Source organism: Carlito syrichta, unplaced genomic scaffold, assembly GCF_000164805.1.
Source record: "Carlito syrichta isolate Samal-C Ts95f unplaced genomic scaffold, Tarsius_syrichta-2.0.1 Scaffold301837, whole genome shotgun sequence".
Lineage (NCBI taxonomy): Eukaryota > Metazoa > Chordata > Mammalia > Primates > Tarsiidae > Carlito > Carlito syrichta.
In genome coordinates, this window is record NW_007245933.1 from 286559 (window position 1) to 310146 (window position 23588).

Sequence of the window (23588 nt, forward strand, 5' to 3'; positions counted from 1 at the left end):
AGGCTGTAAAAGCAAAAGGGGAATGATGAGGTAACCCAGACAAGGAACGATTCACTGCGGGGCTTGAGGAATATAGGAAGGGAGCTGGGGCTATCAACATGTAGAAGCTTGCAGGAGGGATGCTGTTGAACTGGGGCTTAGGCCTCTGAGAAAGGAGTTTTGTTCAGCTGCTGCAGTGTTCTCAGAGGGGACCTGATAAAGCTGGTTCTATGAGTGATTAAAAAAATTAAAAAGCAGAAGGCTGAAACCAGTTGTCTTTTCTGAATAGAGTACTTCTGAATAAATGTTGACAGAGAAAGCAAGGAAGCAGTATTTCTAGTGTCCCGGATTGGCAGAAACTAATGGGAAGCCCCTTGGCAAGGGAAAGAATTGGGTTTATGATGTTCGACCTTAGCATTGTAGAACAAGAATATAGAAAGTTGAATTTACAGCTTTACTTATGAACATTCCTGGGGTTAGGGGTACTGACCCTCCATACAGTGAAAAATCTGTATATAACTTTTGAATCCCCCCAAACTTTACAGATAACTTGTAGTTGACCAGAAGCCTTACCAATGAGTAGCTGATTAACACATATTTTGTATGTTTTATGTATTATGTACTGTATTCTTTCAGTGAGGTAAACTGGACAAAAGAAAATGTTATTAAAATCAAAAGGAAGATAAAATGTATCTGCTATTTATTGAATGGAGTAGATCATCATAAAAGTTTTTGTCCTTATGGTCTTTGGGAAAAGTGATCTATGCCAGTATTCCAGATAATTTATATGTAATAAAATTAAATATATCAGAAGAATAACATGATCTGAATGTATTCTACAGTGTTGTATATTGTGAACTGCTACTTTTTTTTTTTTTAATTTGGAATCTCACTCTGTTACCCAGGCTGGAGTGTAGTAGCACACTCATGGCCACCCCAGTATCAACCTCCTGGGCTCTGGCGATCCTTCCGCCTCACCCTTCCAAGTAGCTGGAACTACAGGCATGTGCTACCACTCCCAACTAATTTTTTTTTTTTTTTTTTTTAGTTGGAGTCTCACTCTGTCACCCAGACTGGAATGCAGTGACCGCTCCTGGCCACCGCAGCCTCGACCTGCTGGGCTCCGGCGAACCTTTCGCCTCAGCCTTCCAAGTAGCTGGAACTACAGGCACTCGCTACCACGCCTGGCTAATTTTTTTTGATTTATTGTGGAGATGAGGTCTTGCCAAGTTGCCCAGGCGGGTCTTGAAACTGCGGGCTCAGACAGTCCACTCACCCCAGCCTCCCAAAGGCGCGGGATTACAGGCTAAGCCACCAAGCCCGGCTAATTTGTTTATTTATTTATTTATTATAGAGATGGGGTCTCACCAAGTTGCTCGGGCTGATCTCGAACCCGTGGGCTCAGGCAATCCACTAGTCTCGGCCTCCCAAAGTGCTGGGATTACAGGCTGAGCCACTGAGCTCGGTTGTGAACTGCTACTTTAATAACCTTACATTAATAATGTTTCAGTTATATTTTTTCCTAAATAAACTTTACAGGTTATAATAAAAATGCTCTAATTGATTGTAATCATTTCCATCAACCCATTAAATAATATCAATGTTTTTTGACCTTCATTAATAGTGATTTTGTTTAGAAATTTTAATAATATAAATTTATATGAGAGCCGGGCTCGGTGGCTCAGCCTGTAATCCCACGCCTTTGGGAGGCTGAGGTGAGTGGATTGCCTGAGCCCACGGGTTCGAGACCTGCCTGGGCAGCAAGACCTCATCTCTACAATAAATCAAAAAAAAAAAAAAATCAGCCGGGCATGGTAGTGCATGCCTGTAGTTCCAGCTACTTGGAAGGCTGAGGTGGAAGGATCGCCGGAGCCCAGCAGGTCGAGGCTGCGGTGGCCGGGAGCGGCCACTGCACTCCAGTCTGGGGCAACAGAGTGAGACTCCAACTCAAAAAAAAAAAAAAAATAGAAAATAATTCATGATGTACAAACAAATCTTTCTCCTATCATAGGTGATTATTATCAATATCTTTACATATTTTTTTAATATGTACACATGCCAATGTCATATTTTTATAATTTCTAATAGGTGCATGCTATATATTATTTGCATTAGTTTTGTCAAAATAATTATAACTTACTGTATACATCTGAGGTCTTTGGAAATGAAAATTTTTGTTGTAATTAATTCTGGAGACAAGTCATTTAATTTTTATATACTATAGGTGTATGGAAGAACACTAATTTGTTTACTGTCATATATGTTTCTGTTTGGTCTCCTTAATAGAATTTTAGAAAGTTGCTTTGAAATTTCACTCAAAACATCAACTTTTCTCAAAGTTTTCTTGATTCTGCCAGAGATAGGTTCAGTCACTGCTCCCATCTTTTGCATATTGGCACATTGCGTATACTTGTATGGCATTACTTTCCCTGGCTTTCTGCTCCATGGTGGGAACAGTGCCTTATAAAGTATGTGCATAGAATGGATTCCAACCTGCAGAAGACATTCAGTAATTCTTTACTAAATTAGTGAATTATTTTTGTCCCATTATATGGATGAAGAAATAGAACTTAGAATTAAGTATTGACTGGATGTGGGCTCATGCCTGTAATCCCAACACATTGGGATGCGGAGGCGAGAGAATTGCCTGAGCCCAAGGGTTTAAGATCAGCCTGAACAACATGGCGAGACCACGTCTCTACAATAAATTAAAAAATTAGCTGGGCATGGTGGCACATGCCTGTAGTTCCAGCTACTTGGAAAGCTGAAGCAGAAGTATTGCCTGAGCCCAGCAGGTCGAGGCTGCGGTGGCTGTGACTGTGTCACTGCACTCCAGCCTGGGTGACAGAGTGTGACTCCGACTCAGAAAAAAAAGGAAGAAGAAATTATTTATTAATATTAGGATCATGCAGTTGGAAACTAAATATTGAACCTGAGGATTCTGAATCTAGAATACATGCTCTGTACCCATTGGTTTTTTTATATTTATTTCAGGATGATTGAGAAATTTGCCACTGTTTGATTTTTATCTGTATAAATATTTTTTCTTATTAACTGACAAGTTACAAATGTTTAATTCTTCACCCACCCATAAGAAACCACTGACGTGTAATGTGTAGTATATTTTTTACCCAGTTGAGTGATATGCAGAGACTATACATGCAAATAATATTTTATACTCTTTTTCTAAATTTTCAGTATCTTCTATTTAAAGTTACTGCTCTTAACTATGGCTACAAAATTCTGGTTTTCTAATATTTACAGTATTTTCAAATAATTCTTAGTCCTTATTCTGTATCTTTTCATGGATCAGTATAAAAATAAATGGGAACTTTGTATTAAAAATACAGTTTTTGTTTTGCTGAATTTAAAGGTTTTTTTTTAAACATTTTTGTTCTTGTTCAAGGTATTTCTTGTTCTCGTCCAAGGAACCAGTTTGATTCAGCGCCTTATGTCTGTTGCTTATACGTATGATAATCTGGCTCCTAGGTATGTGGGTTTTTTCCTATACTTTATGTAGGTATGTATATATTTATAGTAAGAATATAGTATTTTAAAACTTCCTTTTGAAAAATTTTAAACTTAAGAGAAAATTTGTTGGAATATTCTGATGAAATCTCTGATTCTTTTCAACCAGATTTACATATTATTAATATTTTTCTGAAATTTATCATGTATGTATGCTAACATGAATTCTTTCTGTGTTTACATGTTTTCCTGAATTTTGTGAGACTAAGTTGTAGGCATCATGACTGTTTACCCATCGGTACTTTGATATGTATCTTTTTAGACTGAGGACTTTTTCTTAATATCTAGAATATAATTTTCAAATTTTAGCATTGATTTATTATTCAATATATAGCCCATATTTATATTATCCTATGGATATTCTTTTTTTTCCTTTTTTGAATTGGAGTCTTCACTCTGTTGCCCAGGCTGGAATGCAGTGGCATGCTTATAACCACCGCAGCCTCAACCTGCTGCACTTAGGCAATCCTTTTGCCTCAGCCTTCCAAGTAGCTGGAACTACAGGCACGTACTACTACGCCCAACATATTTTTTTGATTTATTGTAGAGATTATGTCCCCCCAAATTGCCCAGGCTGGTCTCAAACCCCTGAGTTCAGGTAGTCCTCTTGTCTTGGCTTTCCAAAGTGCTGTGATTATAGGCTTGAGCCACCGTGCCCAGCACCCCCCCTTTTTTTTAAGTGGGAGTCTCACTCTGTCACCCAGTCTGTATTGTAGTGTCATACTCATGGCCACTGCAGCTTCAACCTCACTCAGGCGATTCTTTTGCTTCAGCCTTTCAAGTAGCTGGAACTACAGGCATGCGCCACCACGCCCAGCTAATTTTTTGATTTATTGTAGAGATGAGGTCTCACCATGTTGCCCAGGCTGGTCTTGAACTGGTGGACTCAGACAATCCTCTTGGCTCCGCCTCCGAAAGTGCTGGGATTATAGTTGTGAGACACCATGCCCGGCTGTATTCTTTGTAACAATATTTTTCCTGGTTCAGGATTCTGTGTTACATTCAGTTATTATATTTCTTCTATTACCTTTAATCAGAGAAATTATTTCTCAGCCTTTCTCTCATGCTGTTGTCATTTTTTAGTAGCACAGGCTAATTATTTTATAGAGCTCTTTATAGTTGGGTTTTCCTGATTGACCTTTATTATTGGATTCAGATTGTACATTTATGGCAAGAATAGTTTATAAGTAATGCTGTGCCTTCCTAGTACATTTTTGTGATGTCAGTTTGTCTTATTATTGTTGATGTTAATTTTGAGCAGTTAATCTGGTTTCCTCCAGGTCTCTCTAATATAAATGCCAGTTTTCCTTTGTTAATGGCAAAGCTCATTATTTGGGGCATGAGAAGGGAATCCTTTTGTTAATGTCATTACAATACGTTCTAGGCTCATCTCTTACTTCCCTGCCTTAGTCCTGAAATCAGCCATTTCTTTAAGAAGTCCTAGTTTCTAGTGGTGGGGACTTCCAAAGTATGGGGTCTTACTGTATTCGTTGTTACTGGTACGTCAATGTTTCTAGGTTCTTAGTGGAAAGAACTAGAAATATGTATATAAGAATATACTTTAATCATGTAATTAATCCCATTTATTTGTACTACTTTGGGGTTTTTGGGGGGTTTTTTTGAGTTTGGGTTTCACTCTGTACCCCAGGCTGGAATGCAATGGCATGATCATTGCTCATTGCAGCCTCAACCTCCTGGACTCAGGCGATCCTTCCACTTTAGCCTCCTGAATAGCTGGGACTACAGCCATGCACCACCACGTCCAGCTAATTTTTCTGATTATGGATGAGGACTCACTATGTTGCCAAGGCTGGTCTCAAACTCTTGTGCTCAAGTAATTTTCCTTCCTTGGCCTCCCAAAGTGCTGGGATTACAAGTGTGAGCCACTATGCCTGGCCTAGAGATTTTAGTAGTAGTAATATCGGACAATTTTAATAGTAGAAAATTTAATAATATAGAAATTTAAGTAAGGTTATTGCCGATTACCTGACTTTATAGCTAAAATAGTCATATAAATTACGTTAGACTATGTAAAGTTAATTTCTGAGTAGTCCATGGTTGTTTATGTTGGGCTGAACTTTGCCATTGTACTCAAATGATTTATAAAACTAACATAAAAACCTTTGAAAGAGCTTAAGCCAGTTCCATTCTTATAGAATTCTTTACAGTGTTTTGTCTTTCTCGATCTCTGGTGCCTTCCTGGCTCCTGTTCCTGTGCTATAATCTTCTCATAGGTCCTCCCCTTCAATTCATACAGTGCTAGGATGTCAGTATTAGTTAAGGCAGCTAGAATAAACTTTTTGTATGTATTATGAAAAATCTTTTAATGTTACAAATGTGAAATATAGATGAGTGGGTTCATCATGGTAATGTTAAATATATTGTACCATTTTAATAATAACTAAATGCAAAATATGGTCAAATACTTGGTTGATAGGTTTTAACAAACTTTTATTAACTTTTACTTTAAATCAATAAAATGGATCAGCCACAGTGGCTCATGTCTGTAATCCCAACACTTTGGGAAGCCGAGGCTGGAGTACTGTTTGAGGCCAGGATTTTGAGACTAGCCTAGGCAATATAGTGAGACCTCATCTCTACAAAAAAATTTAAAAGAAAAGCTGAAACAGTGGCACATGCCTGTAGTCCCACCACCCTGGAGACTGAGGCAGACGGATCCACCTGAACCTAGGAGGTAGTGGCTACAATGAACGGTGTGATTGTGCCCCTGCATTCCAGCCTGATAGTGTGAGATCTCTAATTAAAGAAAAAAATAAAAAATAGCTCACTCCTGTAATCCCAGGACTTGGGAGGCCGAGGTGAAAGGATTGCCTGAGCCCCTCACAGGTTCAAGACCAGCCCAGGCAACTTGGCAAGACCTCATCTCTACAGTAAATCAAAAAATTAGCCGGGCATGGGTGGGGTGTGCTTGTAGTTTCTGCTACTTGAAAGGCTGATCCAGAAGGATGGCCTGAGCCCAGCAGGTCGAGGCTATGGTGACCATGAGCATGCCACTGCACTCCAGTCTGGGCGACAGAGTGAGACTCCAACTCAAAATAAATAAATAAATAAATAATAAAATCAATAAATCTGTGGATCTTGCTTTGGAGGATTTTTGAGAGGTGTTTTGTTGTTACATAATGGAAATACCATGGATTAGTGCTTTTTTTTGAAACAAATTTATACGGTAAATAATTTCTTAATGAAACATTTTAATTTTTATATTGAGGCAATATATTTCTCATTAATATTATTAAAAGTATAAGAAAAATTAGTGGTAAAATAATATTAACTGTTTTTCTCTGTTTTCTAATAATTTGATTTTAAACAGTCCTGATAGAAATTGACTTTTTTTTTTTTTTTTTTGAGTTGGAGTCTCACTCTGTCGCCCAGACTGGAGTGCAGTGGCCGCTCCCGGCCACCGCAGCCTTGACCTGCTGGGCTCTGGCGATCCTTCCGCCTCAGCCTTCCGAGTAGCTGGAATTATAGGCATGCACTACCACACCCGACTGATTTTTTGATTTATTGTAGCGATGAGGTCTCACTGCCCAGGTGGGTCTTGAACCCGCGGGCTCAGGAAATCCACTCACCTCAGCCTCCCAAAGGTGCGGGCTTACAGGCTGAGCCACTGAGCCTGGCTGACATTTTTTTTTCATTAAACATATTTTTTTATTTTAATATTGTGGGGTACATTTAAGGGTTAGGTATACAAATATGCATCATTCAGGCACTCTTGTTGATAAGGGGTGTTCCCCCGTCCCCAGACAGATACTGACTACCATTAATCCCACCTCCCTTCCCCTCCCTGCCAAAATTGGCATTTAATGTCAATGTATAATTTTTTTAAAGAGTCTTAAATTTAGACTCTCAACGTTTATTAACCTCTGTCTTTGTAATATACATCTCTTTAGTAGCTAAATCATGAGATATTTTGGGGCATTTACTTATTTCAGTCAGTGTTATACTTACTCAAATTTTGTTAAATCTGAAGTTTGGTGTTTGCTGTAATTTTTTTTTTTTTTTTTTTGAGTCAGAGTTTCATTCTATCGCTCAGGCTAGAGTGCAGCGGCACGCTCATGGGCACCGCAACCTCTACCTGTTGAGCTCAGACAGTCCTTCCTCCTCAGCCTTCCAAGTAACTGGAACTATAGGTGCACACCACCACACCTGGCTAATTTTTTTAAATTTATCGTAGAGACGAGATCTCACCAAGTTCCCCAGGCTGATCTTGAACCTGTGGGCTCAGGCAATCCTCTGGCCTCTGCTTCCCAAAGTGCTGGGATTACAGTTGTGAGCCACTGCATCCAGTGCTGTAATATGATTTTGCCAGTGATTCTTTTTCTTGATTTATCTTTTTTATTTTGAAACATACATTTTTATTGATTAGTCAATAAAATTGACTAATATTAGATCAATATTAGATCTAATATTGATTAGATCTCAAAATTTATTTCTCCTGTCTTTCTGAAACTTTATATCCTTCAACAAACTGCCTCCCATTCACTCCGCCCTACACCACTCCCTTATCCTCTAGTAAACATCATTCTACTCTCTACTTCAGTTGATTTATCATTGATTATTTAAATAAATATAAAGACCATAAAACAAATGAATATACAGCTCTCTTAAAATTCAGTATTTTGGGGGGCAATATTATAAACTTTATTTCAAGAATTTGTTGTAATATATGGAATCATTTTTAATTCATTGCTAAATTTAATTAAGTGGTGGTATGTGTTTACTTTACAGAGTCTTGAAAGCTCAATCTGATCATAGGTCTAGACATGAAGGTAAGGATTCCACAATGTTAACTTTTAATAAATAAAGATTTGAATAGTAAATATACTGATATATTTTACCGTTAATAGTGAGCATTGCATTTTCTTCTTTGCACAAACCTGTATTGTCTTACTATTTTCTAATTTTTCTTTAGTTTCACATTATTCAATGTGGCTCTTGGTGAGCTGGGCTCATTGCTGTTCTTTAGTGAAATCTAGCCTTGCTGATAGTGATCATTTACAAGATTGGCTAAAGAAATTGACGCTCCTTATTCCTGAGGTAAGACTAGATTGAAGCATAGTACTGTTGCTCTTTATATGTTTTCACGCTGTATTAGTACTGACAATAATAAAGAGCTAATGGTAGCAAATGTGTATGATTCTTTAAATATATCACACTGTCTGTTAAATCCTTTAAAGTCTAGAGTGTTTTTAAATGTGCACAAGTTCTAAGAACTATGAATGTCATATATTCGGTAGCACTTATATTTTTTCCTGAAAAAATTTTTATAGAGTGAGTATTTTGCTTTGGTTTTTAAAAAAATTTTTTTTTCCAGGGAATGGGAAGGACTTGAGCATTTCTTTTGGGAATGTATGTTTCAGGAAAGTTTTGTTGTTTTTTTCTATTTAAATAGAAATAAAGTCAAGAAAGAATAAAATTAAATAAGCTGCTGGGCGCGGTGGCTAGCCCCTGTAGTCCTAGCACTTTGGGAGGCAGAAGCAAGAGGTTTGCCAGAGCCAACAGACTCGAGATCAAACTGGGCTACATGGCGAGACCTCATCTCTACAATAGATCAAAAAATTAACTAGGCATGGTGGCGCACACCTGTAGTTCCAGCTACTTGGAAGGTTGAGGCGGAAGGATCACCTAAGGCCAGCAGGTTGAGACTGCAGTGGCCATGAGCGTACCACTGCACTCCAGCCTGGGTGACAGAGTGTGAGACCCCCAACCCTCTCAAAAAATTAAATAAGCTAAATATATTTGCTTCCCATGTTGACACTGTGGCCATTATAATTTTTACTAGCCATATCTTGGTTATATCATATTCATAAATGAAATAATAAAAAGATGCACTTATATAGTTAACCACATAGTCACTTATTTTTAAAATTATTATTGTCTAATACTGTTAGCTCTGGATTGAATGCCATGTGTGTTCTTGTTCTGGCTCTTTACCATATAACCATTATGACATTTTGATTTAAATACTTTCTTAGTTGCTTCTATTTTTGAAAGTATGTTATCCTGTTGCTTATCTTGTAAATAACTTAAACAATTATGAATATCCTCACCCCAATCCTTTTTTGTATTTGTGTTTTGTTATGATTATTTGGGTATGTTTCTGATTTTTTTGGCCATATTTAGGAATTTCTAAAATATTGAATTTTTATTTATCACTGTATTTATATACCACAGTATACTCTCTTTTCTTCTTCTTCTTTTTTTTTTGATAAAATGAGGCAGAGTCTTGCTATGTTGCCCAGGCTGGTCTCAAACTTCTAAGCTCAACTTACCCCCCCAACTCAGCTTCCTAAAGTGCAAGCATGAGCCTCTAAGCCCAGCCTACTTTCTAGTACCTTATTTGATCATATGTAATTAACATGCATGTGTATGTGATTGGAAAACTGCATTTAAAATACTATGGAGATCACACAATATTATTTCTGCTAACATGTCATTGTTAGCTTTTTAATACTAACTTAGATTATCTTTGGAACTTGCTTTTTTCATTTAGACTGCTGTTCGTCATGAATCTTGCAATGGTCTCTATAAGTTATCCCTGTCAGGGCTGGATGGAGGAGACTCAATCAATCGGTCTTTTCTGCTGTTGGCTGCTTCAACATTGTTGAAATTTCTTCCTGATGCTCAAGCACTCAAACCTGTCAGGGTAAGATTTTACCATGTTTAGAGGCAGTTTCTGTTTCTTTAATTTCCTTTGCCCCAAATTTATCATTGTACTATATCCTTGCAGTAATTTGGAGCATTTGGTGACTGTATGCAATTTTTATTAAGAAGATAATAGTTATATAGTTTTTTTTTTTCGAATCAGAGTCTCCCTCTGCCTCCCAAAGTGCTGGGACTGCAGATGTGAGCCACCATGCCCAGTGTTATGTAGTTCTTAAAGTGACAGCATCATGACACATTATGTCCATGTTACAACTAGGAACAGAGTCTGTGTTTTGATTTCAACCTTGTGGGCTCTGTCATGGATATTTTGTTTTGAAAATAGCGTTTGTTCTCACTGGATTCTAGGCCATGTGTCACTGAGTTGAATGATAGAAACATCATAAATGTAGCCCCTTTCTTTATTTAACACACCATTTTCTATCCTTATGATGTTTGGAATTTTTTTTTCTTTTTAAGTCTGAGTCTCACTCTGTCACCCAGGCTGGAGTGCAGTGGCATGCTCACAGCCACCCCAGCGTTTACCTGCTGGGCTCCTGCAATCCTTCCACCTCAGCCTTCTAAGTAGCTGGCACTACAGGCATGTGCTACCATGCTCAGCTAATTTTTTTTATTTATTGTAGATACGAGGTCTTGCCAAGTTGCCCAGGCTGATCTTGAACCCATGGGCTCAGGCAGTCCTCTCATCTCTGCCTCCCAAAGTTCTAGGATTACAGGCGTTAGCCACCCTGCCTGGTGATATTTGGGATTTTTAATTTCCTTTCCTACCCCAGTGTATATACTGGCCTTGTAAAAGACATCTACCATATAATAAATTCAGAGCCCATTATTGGAATTTTTACTAATGCCATAAATTTGATGTTTTGGAGAAATTGCATTATTTTTCTTCTGAAATACCTTTCGCAAATATAAGTAATTTGAGGCCAATAAGTATCTGAGAGTTCTCATGTGAGTCACTTATGTGCTTGGTTATTCTGGTTTCATGGAAACAGGAGTATACTTTCCATTTTTTGGTTAGATTTTGACACTGTTTCATTTATATAAGGGATTTGATTGATTTTATAAAGCCTATGCTGTCTTAAATGTGTAATAATTTCAAGTTATTTTTAAAATGTGTAATAATTTCAAGTTATTTTTAAAATGTTTTCACAAAGTATACAATTTTTTTATAGATTGATGATTATGAGGAAGAACCAATGTTAAAACCTGGATGTAAAGAATATTTTTGGTTGTTGTGCAAATTAGTTGACAACATACATATAAAGGACGCTAGTCAGGTATGTTCAGAAAATTAATATATGTTAACTTGTTAATAGATGTGAGTTATGCAGATATATGTTCATGACTTTATTGGTTTATTGGTTTTTATTTAGAAAACATTTTTAACTTTTAAAAATTTGTTTTTATTACTGAAGACACTTATTCATCTATAACCAGTTGATATTGCAATGTTTACTTTTCTGTCCTGTTCTAATTCCTTTCTTGTTTTTACTTAGTTGAAATGTCTTCATCTGGTACCGATAAGTAGTTCCCTGTCTCTTCTGAGTAAGATTTGTGGGTAGTAAATTCTTACTTGGAAAATGAAATTTAGATTTAGATTGAAATTGAAATATACAGTGTTATTATAATAGCATATGGATTTGGAGTCCTGAATATGTAAAATAAAATTGCAGTGCAAATAGAAGTTATTTTAAGTTCAGGAAACACTGTCAGTTTTTTTATACTAGAATAAAATGACATTTTTATTCATGTTTAAAACAAGTAAATTTTAGACCAGCTGTGGTGGCTCATGCCTGTAATTCTAACACTCTGAAAGGCCGAAATGGGAGGATTGCTTGAGCATAGTAGTTTGAGACCAGTCTGCACAACATAGCGCGACTTCATCTCTACACAATGGAAAAAATTAGCCGGGTGTGGTGACATGCTTGTAGTGCCAGCTGCTCAAGAGGATGAGGCAGGAGGATCACCTGAGCCCAGAAGTTGAAACTGTGGTGAGCCACTACAGTCCAGCCTGAGTGATAGAGAAAGGACCCGACTCAAAAAGAAAAAAACAACAAAGAAGCAAATTTTAAATAAAAATGTGCCACAAATAGACTTTTGTTTTTTTCCACTTTATATAAATTTAGTAAACTAAAATGCATCTTAGTTGTTCATTCAGAAAAATTGAGAAACATATGAAGATCCTTTGAATATTTAGAAAACATTTTTGATTTTTAAAAATTTAAGTGAAAGTACAGTATGTACACTTTACACTGAAAAGTCCTGTAGTGTTTGTACGTTCTACTTTTTAGTCTCCATCTGAGTTCTTAAAACCTCTTCTTCTTTTTTTAATGAGTCTAAGTCTCACTGTTGCCCAGACTGGAGTGCAGTGGCCTCTCCTGGCCACCGCAGCCTTGACCTGCTGGGCTCTGGCGATCCTTCCGCCTCAGCCTTCCAAGTAGCCAGAATTACAGACGCGCACTACCACACCTAGCTAATTTTTTGGTTTATTGTCGAGATGACGTCTCACCAAGTTGCCCAGGCGGGTCTCGAACCCGCGGGCTCAGACAGTCCACTCACCTCAGCCTCCCAAGGCGCGGGATTACAGGCTGAGCCACCGAGCCTGGTTAAAACCTCTACTTTTTATAAACTATTTATAAAAATTAGTAATGAGTAAGTTTTTATATACAGTTATTATTAATTAAAATAATGATACCAGATAAACATTGCTTTAAAAAATTTAAACCTGTGTTTGCCCATTTAAGCTAAAGTATGAGTCTTATCTTTCTTGCTTGCCAAAATAATTTTTTTCTTAGAGAGCTGAGTTTCTTTGATAGTACTCTTAAGTTCTATTTTGAAATTTGTTATAATATTTTAATATCATTGCTCAATTATAATGAGAATGAAAGCTTCTTGAAATTAACTTTAGAGTTTAGTTTTTTATTAAAGTCTAGTTTAAAGGTGTATGTTAAAAACAAACCTTAGTGGGTGAATTATATGTGAATTATATTTTGATAAAGTTATTAAAAGTAAAATACATCAACAAACCTTAGTGCCTTATCAATAGATTATTATAACTTTCATAAATGTATTGCCAACATTCCAAGATTGATTCTTTGTAGAATGATCAGTGATGTATTTAGCTATAATTTTGATTGATATCATGCATAAGTAAAAAGTAGGCGAATTATATTTGCAATTTAATTAATTTAGAAGAACTAAAGTATTGTTACCTAAAGCAAAAGAGTTTGATTATTGAAATTTGTGTTCTGCTAAACAAAATCTATATTTGCATTCTTATTTTCTTTTTGTGTTAAGACAACGCTTCTCGACTTAGATGCTCTGGCAAGACATTTGGCTGATTGTATTCGAAGGTAAAATTTGATGTGTACTTAACATTCATGTTTTGAAAGATAAAAGATGAGCTTGTGTGAGCTATCTTTTCTTTTTTTTTTTGTAGTAGGGAGATCCTTGATCATCAAGATGGTAATATAGAGGATGATGGGCTTACAGGACTTCTAAGACTTGCCACAAGTGTTATTAAACACAAACCACCCTTTAAATTTTCAAGAGAAGGACAGGTAGGTATTAAGATGTTCAAGCATCTGTGTGAAATATGATTGAATCTTTTTGTTGTTGCATTGTATATAGATATGTTAATTTTTAAAAAACATAGTCATAAAGTTTGCTAGAACTTATTTACTGGAGGAATGATCTTTCAAGAAATTAAACTCTGGAATCAAAAAATTCTGGCTTGTTTTTAGAGGGCAAAAACCAGATTTTAATTTTTATGACCATATAAAATGGTAACCTCTACTTTAATGTAATTGAATATTTTTAATTGATATCTTAAATTGTGAATTAATATTCTAATACAATGGAATTAATAAGTGGTCATTACAGAGTACTTATTGGTTTTATTTTCTAAAGTTCTCATTGAATATTTGAAACACTTTGTAACCCTATGCCAGCAAATGTCTCATTACTCTTTTGATTAAGTTGTTTACCTTATCTTTTGCTCATTTGTCCTTGTCTGTATTGAAGGAGTTAGTTGTGGTTTGGAGAGTTGTTATCTTAGAGGTAGGAAACAGTAACCAAAAAGTTGGAAGATTGTTTCTGTGGGCATAGCCTAAAGGATTCTTGAGATAAACTTCAGGTGACAGTCTTACCTGTTTGAAATCTGTGTCACTTCCCTTAATGAACAAACTTCCCTTTTTTGCTATTTCTTCTACATTTTTTTTTCTTTACCATTATACTCACTGGAAATAGTTTATTACTACTTGCTTGTTGATGTCTTATTTCATATATAGACCAGTATATAACTTTTATCCACAAATATAAACTATTGATTGATTCTTCTTTTTTTTTTTTTTTGAGTTGGAGTCGCACTCTGTCACCCAGACTGGAGTGCAGTGGCCGCTCCTGGCCACTGCAGCCTCGGCCTGCTGGTCTCTGGCAATCTTTCCGCCTCAGCCTTCCAAGTAGCTGGAACTACAGGCGCATACTACCATGTCCGGCTAATTGTTTTTTTATTTATTGTAGAGATGAGGTCTCGCCAAGTTGCCCAGGTGGGTCTTGAAACCATGGGCTCCCAAAGCGCTGAGATTACAGGCTGAGCCACCTAGCCTGGCCTGATTGATTATTCTGATAGCATTATTGTAAAACAAATATCATTGTTAAGAAAGATAAAAGGCCAGATTCAAGGCCAAGGTGAGAGGATTGTCAGAGCCCACGGGTTCAAGAACAGCCTGGGCAACTTGGCAAGACCTCATCTCTACAATAGATTAAAAAATTAGCCATATGTGGTAGTGCGCACCTGTAGTTCCAGCTACTTGGAAGGCTGAGGCAAAATGATCGCCAGAGCCTGGCAGGTCGATGCTGGGGTGGCCATGAGCGTGCCAGCCTGAGTGACAGAGTGAGACTCCAACACGGGGGGGAAAAAAAGAAATTTTATATAGTACAGAGAATGAGAAAATTTCCATGTAGTTTGATTTCCCTTGATACTATGGTAATCCCTTCTTGGACTTTCTGTGGTTTCATTACATGTGCATGTATGAAATACATATCTATAGAAAATTTACATTGTGCAAATACTATTCTGTGATCTTTCTTCACTAAAAAGTGAACATATTGAATATATATATTTTTAAAAATTGAATATATAAAGGGTAATAATTTAAATATTGATAATTATGTTGTTACCAGTTACAGAAGAAACTGTGTAGAGGGAGCACCTTTGCATACCTGTTGTGTTATTTACTAATGAATTCTTTTTTTAAAATTTATTCTAATGAATTATTAAAAGTAAAATAGATTGGTTTTAATCAATAGCTTATATCAGTGTACAAAAGACTACATAGTTTACATTTCCTACCATACCATGTGAGAATGATGGTTTCTCGAATGTCTGCAGATATGACTCTTGGATCTCTGCCATTCCCACTGTTGCTTTACTTTTATTTTGTTGGTTATTGGTAAATGAGTGTTTTCCATTTATTTGTTTTCTCGTTATATTAATTTTTGATTTTTTCTTCAAAGTTTTTTCAAAAGCTTTCTCTTTATTATTTATTTAACATTTCTGTCCATTTTTTTCTTCTCTGTTATGTACTGATTTATACAAATAGTTATGCTAGGCAAATTTTTGCGCCCTTAGAAGGTAGATATTGTTATTACACTGTTGACAGATGATGAAACTGGGGCATAGGCAAATTAAGCAACTCGTACATGACTGAGTCATTCACACTCTTCTCTTCACTGAACTTTTAACTAATATGCAATACGCTGTACACAAATGTTAAAACATTTAGCACACTATTTTATAGTTTGCTTTCTTCACATATCTTAGAGATTTTCCATATCAATATATAGAATTTATTCATAGTTTTAAACTAGCTGCATTGTCTTAAACTATTTCAGGTGATATTGCAGTGAAGATCTTTAGAAATATATTTAGCACATAGATTTCAAAAATCTGTAGGAAAATTTCTTTCTTTCTTTTGAGTTGGAGTCTCACTGTGTCACCCAGATTGGAGTGCAGTGCAATGGCACACTCATAGCTACCACAGCCTCTACCTTCTGGGCTCAGGCAATCCTTCCACCTCAGTCTTCCAGATAACTGGAACTACAGGCTCAGGCTACCATGACCAGCTAATTTTTTGATTTATTGCAGAGATGAGGTCTCACCATGTTGCCCAGGTTGTTCTCGAACCCCTGGGCTCAGACAGTCCTCTTGCCTCGACCTCCCAAAGTGCTGGGATTATAGACTTGAGCCACTGTGCCCAGCCAAATAATTTCTAAGAGTAGAATTGCTGGTTGATGGGGTATGTACTTTTATGGATTTGATTATTGTAACTAAGTTGACATGTATGGAGGCTAAGCCAATTTATGACATTCAATGAGAGTGAGTTCCTATTTTCTAGCATTTTTCCAACCCATTATATTTTTAGATTCTTAATTTCTAGCAGTCTGATAGGTGGAAAAATGATTTCCCTAGTTTTATTTTGTATTACTTTAAAAATATATATTTTAAAGATGTGTAGTATAAGTCAGGCTTGGTAGCTCAGCCTGTAATCCCAGCGTTTTGGGAGACCGAGGTGAGTGGATTGCCTGAGCCCGCGGGTTCGAGACCCACCTGGGCAACTTGGCGAGACTTCATATCTACAATAAGTCAAAAGTTAGCCGGGCGTGGTAGCGTGCGCCTGTAGTTCCAGCTACTTGGAAGGCTGATGTGGAAGGATTGCCAGAGCCCAGCAGGTTGAGGCTGCAGTGGCCGGGAGCGGCCACTGCACTCCAGTCTGGGTGACAGAGTGAGTCTCCAACTCAAAAAAAAAAAAAGGATGTGTAGTATAATTGAGGATTGGGCATACAAGTGGACATCACACAGGTAAAGTTTGGACCTCCCTTTGGTCCCTACTTTGCCTGGTTTGAGATCAGATGCCCTTACTGTTGTTGAGTCTCTCTCCCCTACCCCCCCCATCCTGGCAGAATCCCACTACTGCCAACCCCTTTCTTATAATATTATGGTAAATATTCATGGTTTGCTTATGAGTGAGAACATGTGGTAATATCATTACGTTGGTGATTAGTTTTTAACATATGATTTTGGGACGGCAAAAACATTCAGACTAATAGCAATTATCTATGTAATTTTAGGAGGTGTAGGAGGATGGGGTAGGTTAATGGATACAAACATACAAACATACAAATAGAGACAGTGTTCTAGTGCTCAGTAGCACAGTAGGGTGACTGTACTTAACAGTAGTTCATTGTATATTTCAAAATAGTTGCAAGAGAAGATCTGAAATGTTCCCAACACAATTAATTAATTAATATTCTGGGCAGTCTAAATACCCTGATTTGATAAGTGTACATTGTATGCATGTATCTAAATATCACATTACTCCATAAATAAGTGTTCTTATGTTTAAATAAAAACTGAAAAACAGGAGCCTTTGAAGTTGTTGGTGAGTCAAATAGTGCCAGAAATGTGCTTTAGAAAAATAAATTTGGTAATGGATTGAGAAGTAGCAGAGTATACTGCTCACCAAGCTTGTATTATTTATATATTCCATAAATAATATTGAAAAGCCTGGTTGTCTTCTCCCAGAGATTTTCAAATTTTTAAAACTTCCTAAATTTTTAAGGTTTAAGTATTTGTAAACAATATAGAGAGAGAATAGTTGAAGTTGCTGTTTTTAAAGATAAATTACATTTCTCTTAAACAAATGTAGTGAAATCTGAGTGCTGTAGCAACTTATGTTCATCAGCTATTAAAATATACTTTCTGAAATTTTACTTTGCTAAATGTGTTCCTAATTCCCCCATAGTATTTCCATTTGACTCCTCCACATAATTTTATCATAATGAACATCTCTCATTATTTACATATCATACTTTCCTCCAATAAAAATATATAAATTAGTTAAAATATTTACTTCTTGTGACCACATAGTATTTTCTTAAATTTTTTTTGTGTTTGCATTACATTTATCATTAGGTCATGGTAATCAAAGCAATATAAATGTACTTTGTTTTGCTAAGCAAGTACATAACTAAAAAAATGGAATTTTATTTAAAATATGGGCCGAGTGCAGTGCCTCAATCCTAGCACTTTGCGACGCCAAAGCAGGAGAGAGTTGCCTGAGCCCAGGAGTTGGAGACCAGCAGCATAGTAAGACCTCATCTCTGTAAAAATTAAAAAATAAAAAACTAGCCAGGTATGGTCCCTGCTACTCGGGAGTCTGAATTGGAAAGATCATCTGAGTCCAGATGTGGTAAGCCATGATCAGGTCACTGTCCTCCAGCCTATGTGACAGAGTGAGACTCTCGCTCAAGGGGAAAAAATGCGTTAATAAGTGGAATGAGGCTTATTAATCAATTCATATTGTTGTGGGTGAATAGCTAGGAATGACAGACTATTCATCAATTCCATTCCCACTTTATGTACTTTATGTTTTTCTGAATTTTGAGAAACCTTTTTTACCTAATGGGACTAAATACCTTGACATAATCTTTAAAATGGCAATGGAAGGAGTGTGTTTAGAATGTGTTTTTTAATCCCTTCAGTTTCTTCTGAATTATATGTCAAAAATTACACTGTGATGTATCACCAAAAACTATTTTACATATCCTCTTGGGTAGTAGTTTGAATAGATTCTTCTTTCTGTGAAGTACACCAAAATGTCTTTACTATGATTTGTCAAATGGATTTATTCATATAAATGTTATTCTTTCACTTAGGCATACCTGTTTTTCTGATAAACTCAAGAAATAAGGAAAATAAGAATATTGTTCATTTCAGTATGATTTTGATAAAATACTTTAACCTTGCCACAGACTTTAAATATATTTTTGTCAAAACCTTGGAGCTGTAGGTATTTAGCTGCATCTAAAATGATTGGCAAAGATAATTTATTGTTAAGGTTATCAGCCAATACAGATTTTCTCTTTGAATGAGTTTCACTTTATTTTTCTTATGTTTTTGTTTTTAATTTTTTTGAATTGGAGTGTCACTCTGTCACCCAGACTGGTGTGCAGTGGCACGCTCATGGCCACTGCAGCCACTACCTGCTGAGATCAGGCAATCCTTCTACCTCTAAGTAGCTGGAACTGCAGGCATGCGCCACCAGGCCTGGCTAATTTTTTAAATTATTGTAGAGAAGGAGGTCTTACCAAGTTGCCTGGGCTGGTCTCGCACCCATGGTCTCAGGCAGTCCACTCTCATGAGCTTCCCAAAGTGCTGGGATTACAGGCTGAGCCACAGAGCCCGGCCTGGTAAGATACAATCTCAGCACCAATGTGATTAAAGGCTTAATTCTGTACTCATAGCTAAGATTTATTACAGTGAAATGATAGCAACAAAAAATAAGCAAAATAAAAAAAGGTGTCGGGCACTTCTGGAGGAAATCAGGTGCAGCCTTCCATGAATCTTCCCCCATTGGCATTTTCTAAGATGTGCCAGTGTGCGTGAAGTGATGTCTACCAGGGAAGCTTTCATGAGCCTAGATTTCCAAGGTTTTATCATAGGGTAGGTTATGCAAGCACACAGTGCCTGTGTAACTGAGCATAGTCACTAACATTCCAGACTCCTGAGAGGAAAACAGGTGTTCAGCATAAACCACATATAGTTAGGCACAGTGAACAACTTTTTTCACTCAGAGAAAATTTTATATCAACTTAGGGAACTATTTACCAGTCAGGCTTCCAGACTGTAGTCAAAGGCCCTCTGTACAATCCAGTCTTTCTTTCCTTTTTTTTTTTTGAGTATCGATCTGTTACCCAGACTGGAGTGCAGTGGCATGCTCATAGCCACTGCAGTCTCAACCTATACTTCACCTCAACCTTCCAAGTAGCTGGAATTACAGGTGCGTGCCACCACACCCAGGTAAATTTTGGATTTATTGTGGCGACGAGGTCTCACCAAATTATGCTGGTCTCAAAACCCTGGGCTCAGGCAATCCTCTTGCCTCAGCCTCCCAAAGTGCTGGATTACAGGCATGAGCCACCACGCCAGCTAATCCAGTCTTTCTAAGGGTAGCAGACTCTTATTCTTACTGTGTTGCTTCTTTTCTGTAAAGTATTCTAGGAGATTTTATATCGAGAGCAGTATACCATAGTAATTAGGATTTGGGAGGGAGATTAGGGTGCATGAAGGAGATAACTTGGTAAAATAGCAAAGGAACAATTACAAAAGAACAAATGGTAAAAGGTAACCCAGCACCCACTTTCTCAGACATTGAAATTAGGAAAAAGTATATGAAGACCTGGAGATTGATTCTCTTAAAACAATTTAAGTCACTTGGTAAAACTTGTTACTTAAGTTTGACCTTTACAGTTATTGAGGTTAAAAACTTCATGTTTTGAATCCTGACCCTCGCACCTGCTAACTGTGACTACTAGCAAGGTTCTTACCTTTCTTGTTTTTTGTATTGGGGCCTTCCAGCGGTATGTGACAGTAAGTACTCAGTCTGAGTAAGTTCCTGCTTTTGCTACTCTTACTGTTGCTGTTACTGCTAGAGTGAAATACGGAAAAAACTAAGTAAATGCAGAGGCACCAATAGGACTTGTTAGCAGGAAAGGGAAAGGTAGGGAATAATGAGGCCTTCACAAGATCTTTTGATTGCTTAATGCATTGGAAAATAATAACATTGTACATGGAGAATCTGTAAGAATGAGCTGTTAGGTATCAACAGGGAGACAAGAGTAAAAGTTAATCTTAAATAAAATAATTTTTTTAAAAAAGATAATCTCTACCTACTCCATTATCTCTGAGAGAAATCCAGATGGTGGTGTAAGTTTTGTAATAGTCTCAGGAAACTGTAACTTGTCATATAATTCATTTTACTCTATATGTTATTCATTATATATGGAATGTAATTAATATCTCAGTTTAGGTAATATACTTCACTTCCCCCCCCAGGAATTTTTAAGAGATATCTTCAACCTCCTGTTTCTGTTGCCAAGTCTAAAGGATCGACAACAGCCGAAGTGCAAATCCCATTCTTCAAGAGCTGCTGCTTATGATTTGTTAGTAGAGATGGTAAAGGGATCTGTTGAGAACTACAGGCTGATACACAACTGGGTTATGGCACAACACATGCAGTGTAAGCATTCTTCTTTTACTTTAATCTGTATAAATTTTGAATGTAAAACTGAGATTTTAGAGGGCATTGTTTAAAGAAAGAATCCACTCTTCATACATTTTGGCATTATAAATGATTACTACTAGGATGTTATTCACATTACAAAGTAGGCATTGGTGTGAAGGACCTTTTTATAGGTGTTATAAATACTTTGGCATTTTTTAGTAAAATAATTTAATGCCAGCTAAAATCTAGTTTTGAGAGTCCTTCAAAATTTGGAAGAATTAGTTTTAGTATGTATTCTTACCTAATATTTAAAATTATCTTATATAGTATTCTATGTATAATACCACTAGATAACTAATGGAGGTAGATTCTGTTAATAAAAGCAAAATGCACTATTTTTCATCGTTTGTTTGGGGGGGTATTTTTTTATTCCCTCTTTCTCCGGCAGCCCATGCACCTTATAAATGGGACTACTGGCCTCATGAGGATGTCCGTGCTGAATGTAGATTTGTTGGCCTTACTAACCTTGGAGCTACTTGTTACTTGGCTTCCACTATTCAGCAACTTTATATGATACCTGAAGCAAGACAGGCTGTCTTCACTGCTAAGGTATAGTTTTCCTTGCTTTACAAGTTTAAATAGTACTAACAAATTTTAAAATTTTGTCAAATCTTGATTATTTCAATGTAGTAAAATGTTTAAGAAAAGAATTATGAATTTAAAAAAGAACATTTGATTATATAACTATCTAACACATACACATATATTGCAATTGTTTTTACATTTTAATAGATTACTTATGCTGTAGTATAATTTATCTCTCACAGAGGGACACAGCTGTGGAATATACATACTCATTGTATACAGTGAATGTTATCTTTTCAGTAAAATTAATTATAAATTTTAATTATATAGAAACTAAGCAAAGCCTAAAATCAAGTAGGGAATTATTACCAGAATTACTGAGCTTGTTTCTTTAATTGTTTATCCCAGAAATAAATTTAGATTATGGACCTAGTTTGTTTGGGTAAGCTCTGCTTCATGTTATTTTTTTGTTCATGTGTTCTTTCCAGTCTTTATTCTTTTTTACCACAGAGTATTCGGTAGTTTGCCTTTTGCACTGCTTTTACAATTTTTTTGTCAGCTCTCTCTATTTTTGCACTCAGTTTGTTTTTTCCTCTATCATGTTTTCTCTATGTCCTGTTTTTTCCCCCATTAAAGTATTGCAGTGCTTTAATATACCTTCACTGAATTCTTTAGTATTCAAGTTATTCGTTAAAGTCTCTAGTGTAGAGTTTGCTTAAGTGGTTTAGGCTTTTTGGCTTTCATTACTGATATTTTAAAGTTTTTCATCTCTATGGGTTATGACTAAAAGTACTTGTATAATTGTTTCATTAAGCTTAAGGAAATTTTTCTGACTAAATTTGGTCGACCTATCTGCATAGTTCTATAAAACTAGTTGTTATCTAATAAGCATGTTTTCTGTGATTTTCTTTCTGACTGACAACTTGGCTATACTTCTTGGTTTCTCTTCATATTGATGACCCACCTTTTCTGAAATTAACAGAAAAAACACTCAGATGTGCTAATTGTGTGTAGGTCTCATAAATGGTATTTTTAGTTAAAAAGTAAATTTAGGCTTATATTAGGTAGAAAGTCCTTAACAGAATTAGATATATAACTTTGGAAAGTAGTCAAATGGACAGTTGATTCTTTAGATGAAAACTTTAGTTGCCTCACTTATTCCCTTTTTCTGGTGTTCACAGAAAGATTGAAGAAAGCTACAGTTCTATGGCAGTAAAACACTCATGTTGTTTTGTGGCCATCACTACCATTCATCTCTGGAACTTTTCCACCTTTCCCATCTGAAAGTCTGTACCTATAAATGCTTAACTTTCCATTCCTTCTCCCCACAGGTCCTTCCAACCACCATCTCATTTTTCATCTCTATGAATTTGACTGTTCTGAGTACCTTATATAAGCGGAATCATACAATATCAGCCCTTTTGAGACTAGTTATAAGTGACTTATTTACTTCACATAAGGTCCTCAGGGTTCATTCACATTATACCATGTGTCAAAATTGCCTTTCTTCTTAAGGCTGAATAATATTTTATTGCATTTATATAACACATTTGTTGATGCTTTCATTTGTCAGTGGATACTTGGATTGCTTTCCCCTTTCGGCTGTTCTGAATAGTGCTATTATGAACGTGGGTAAACAAATATGTTTGAGTCCCTACTTTGAATTCTTTGGAGTTATATATCCAAAAGTAAAATTGTTGGGTCATAAGTGAATTTTTTGGAATCACCATATGTTTTCCACAGAGG

General features: G+C 36.4%; 1 protein-coding gene across 1 annotated transcript in view; it reads left to right on the plus strand.

The window, feature by feature from the left end:
- Positions 1 to 23588, plus strand: part of USP34 (ubiquitin specific peptidase 34) — a 213212-nt gene that overhangs the window by 108753 nt on the left and 80871 nt on the right. The window contains 9 exon segments of the mRNA XM_021711053.1: positions 3386 to 3468; positions 8257 to 8297; positions 8441 to 8565; positions 10022 to 10174; positions 11364 to 11468; positions 13489 to 13544; positions 13631 to 13751; positions 21089 to 21272; positions 21706 to 21866. Coding sequence (XP_021566728.1) covers positions 3386 to 3468; positions 8257 to 8297; positions 8441 to 8565; positions 10022 to 10174; positions 11364 to 11468; positions 13489 to 13544; positions 13631 to 13751; positions 21089 to 21272; positions 21706 to 21866 — 1029 coding nt within the window.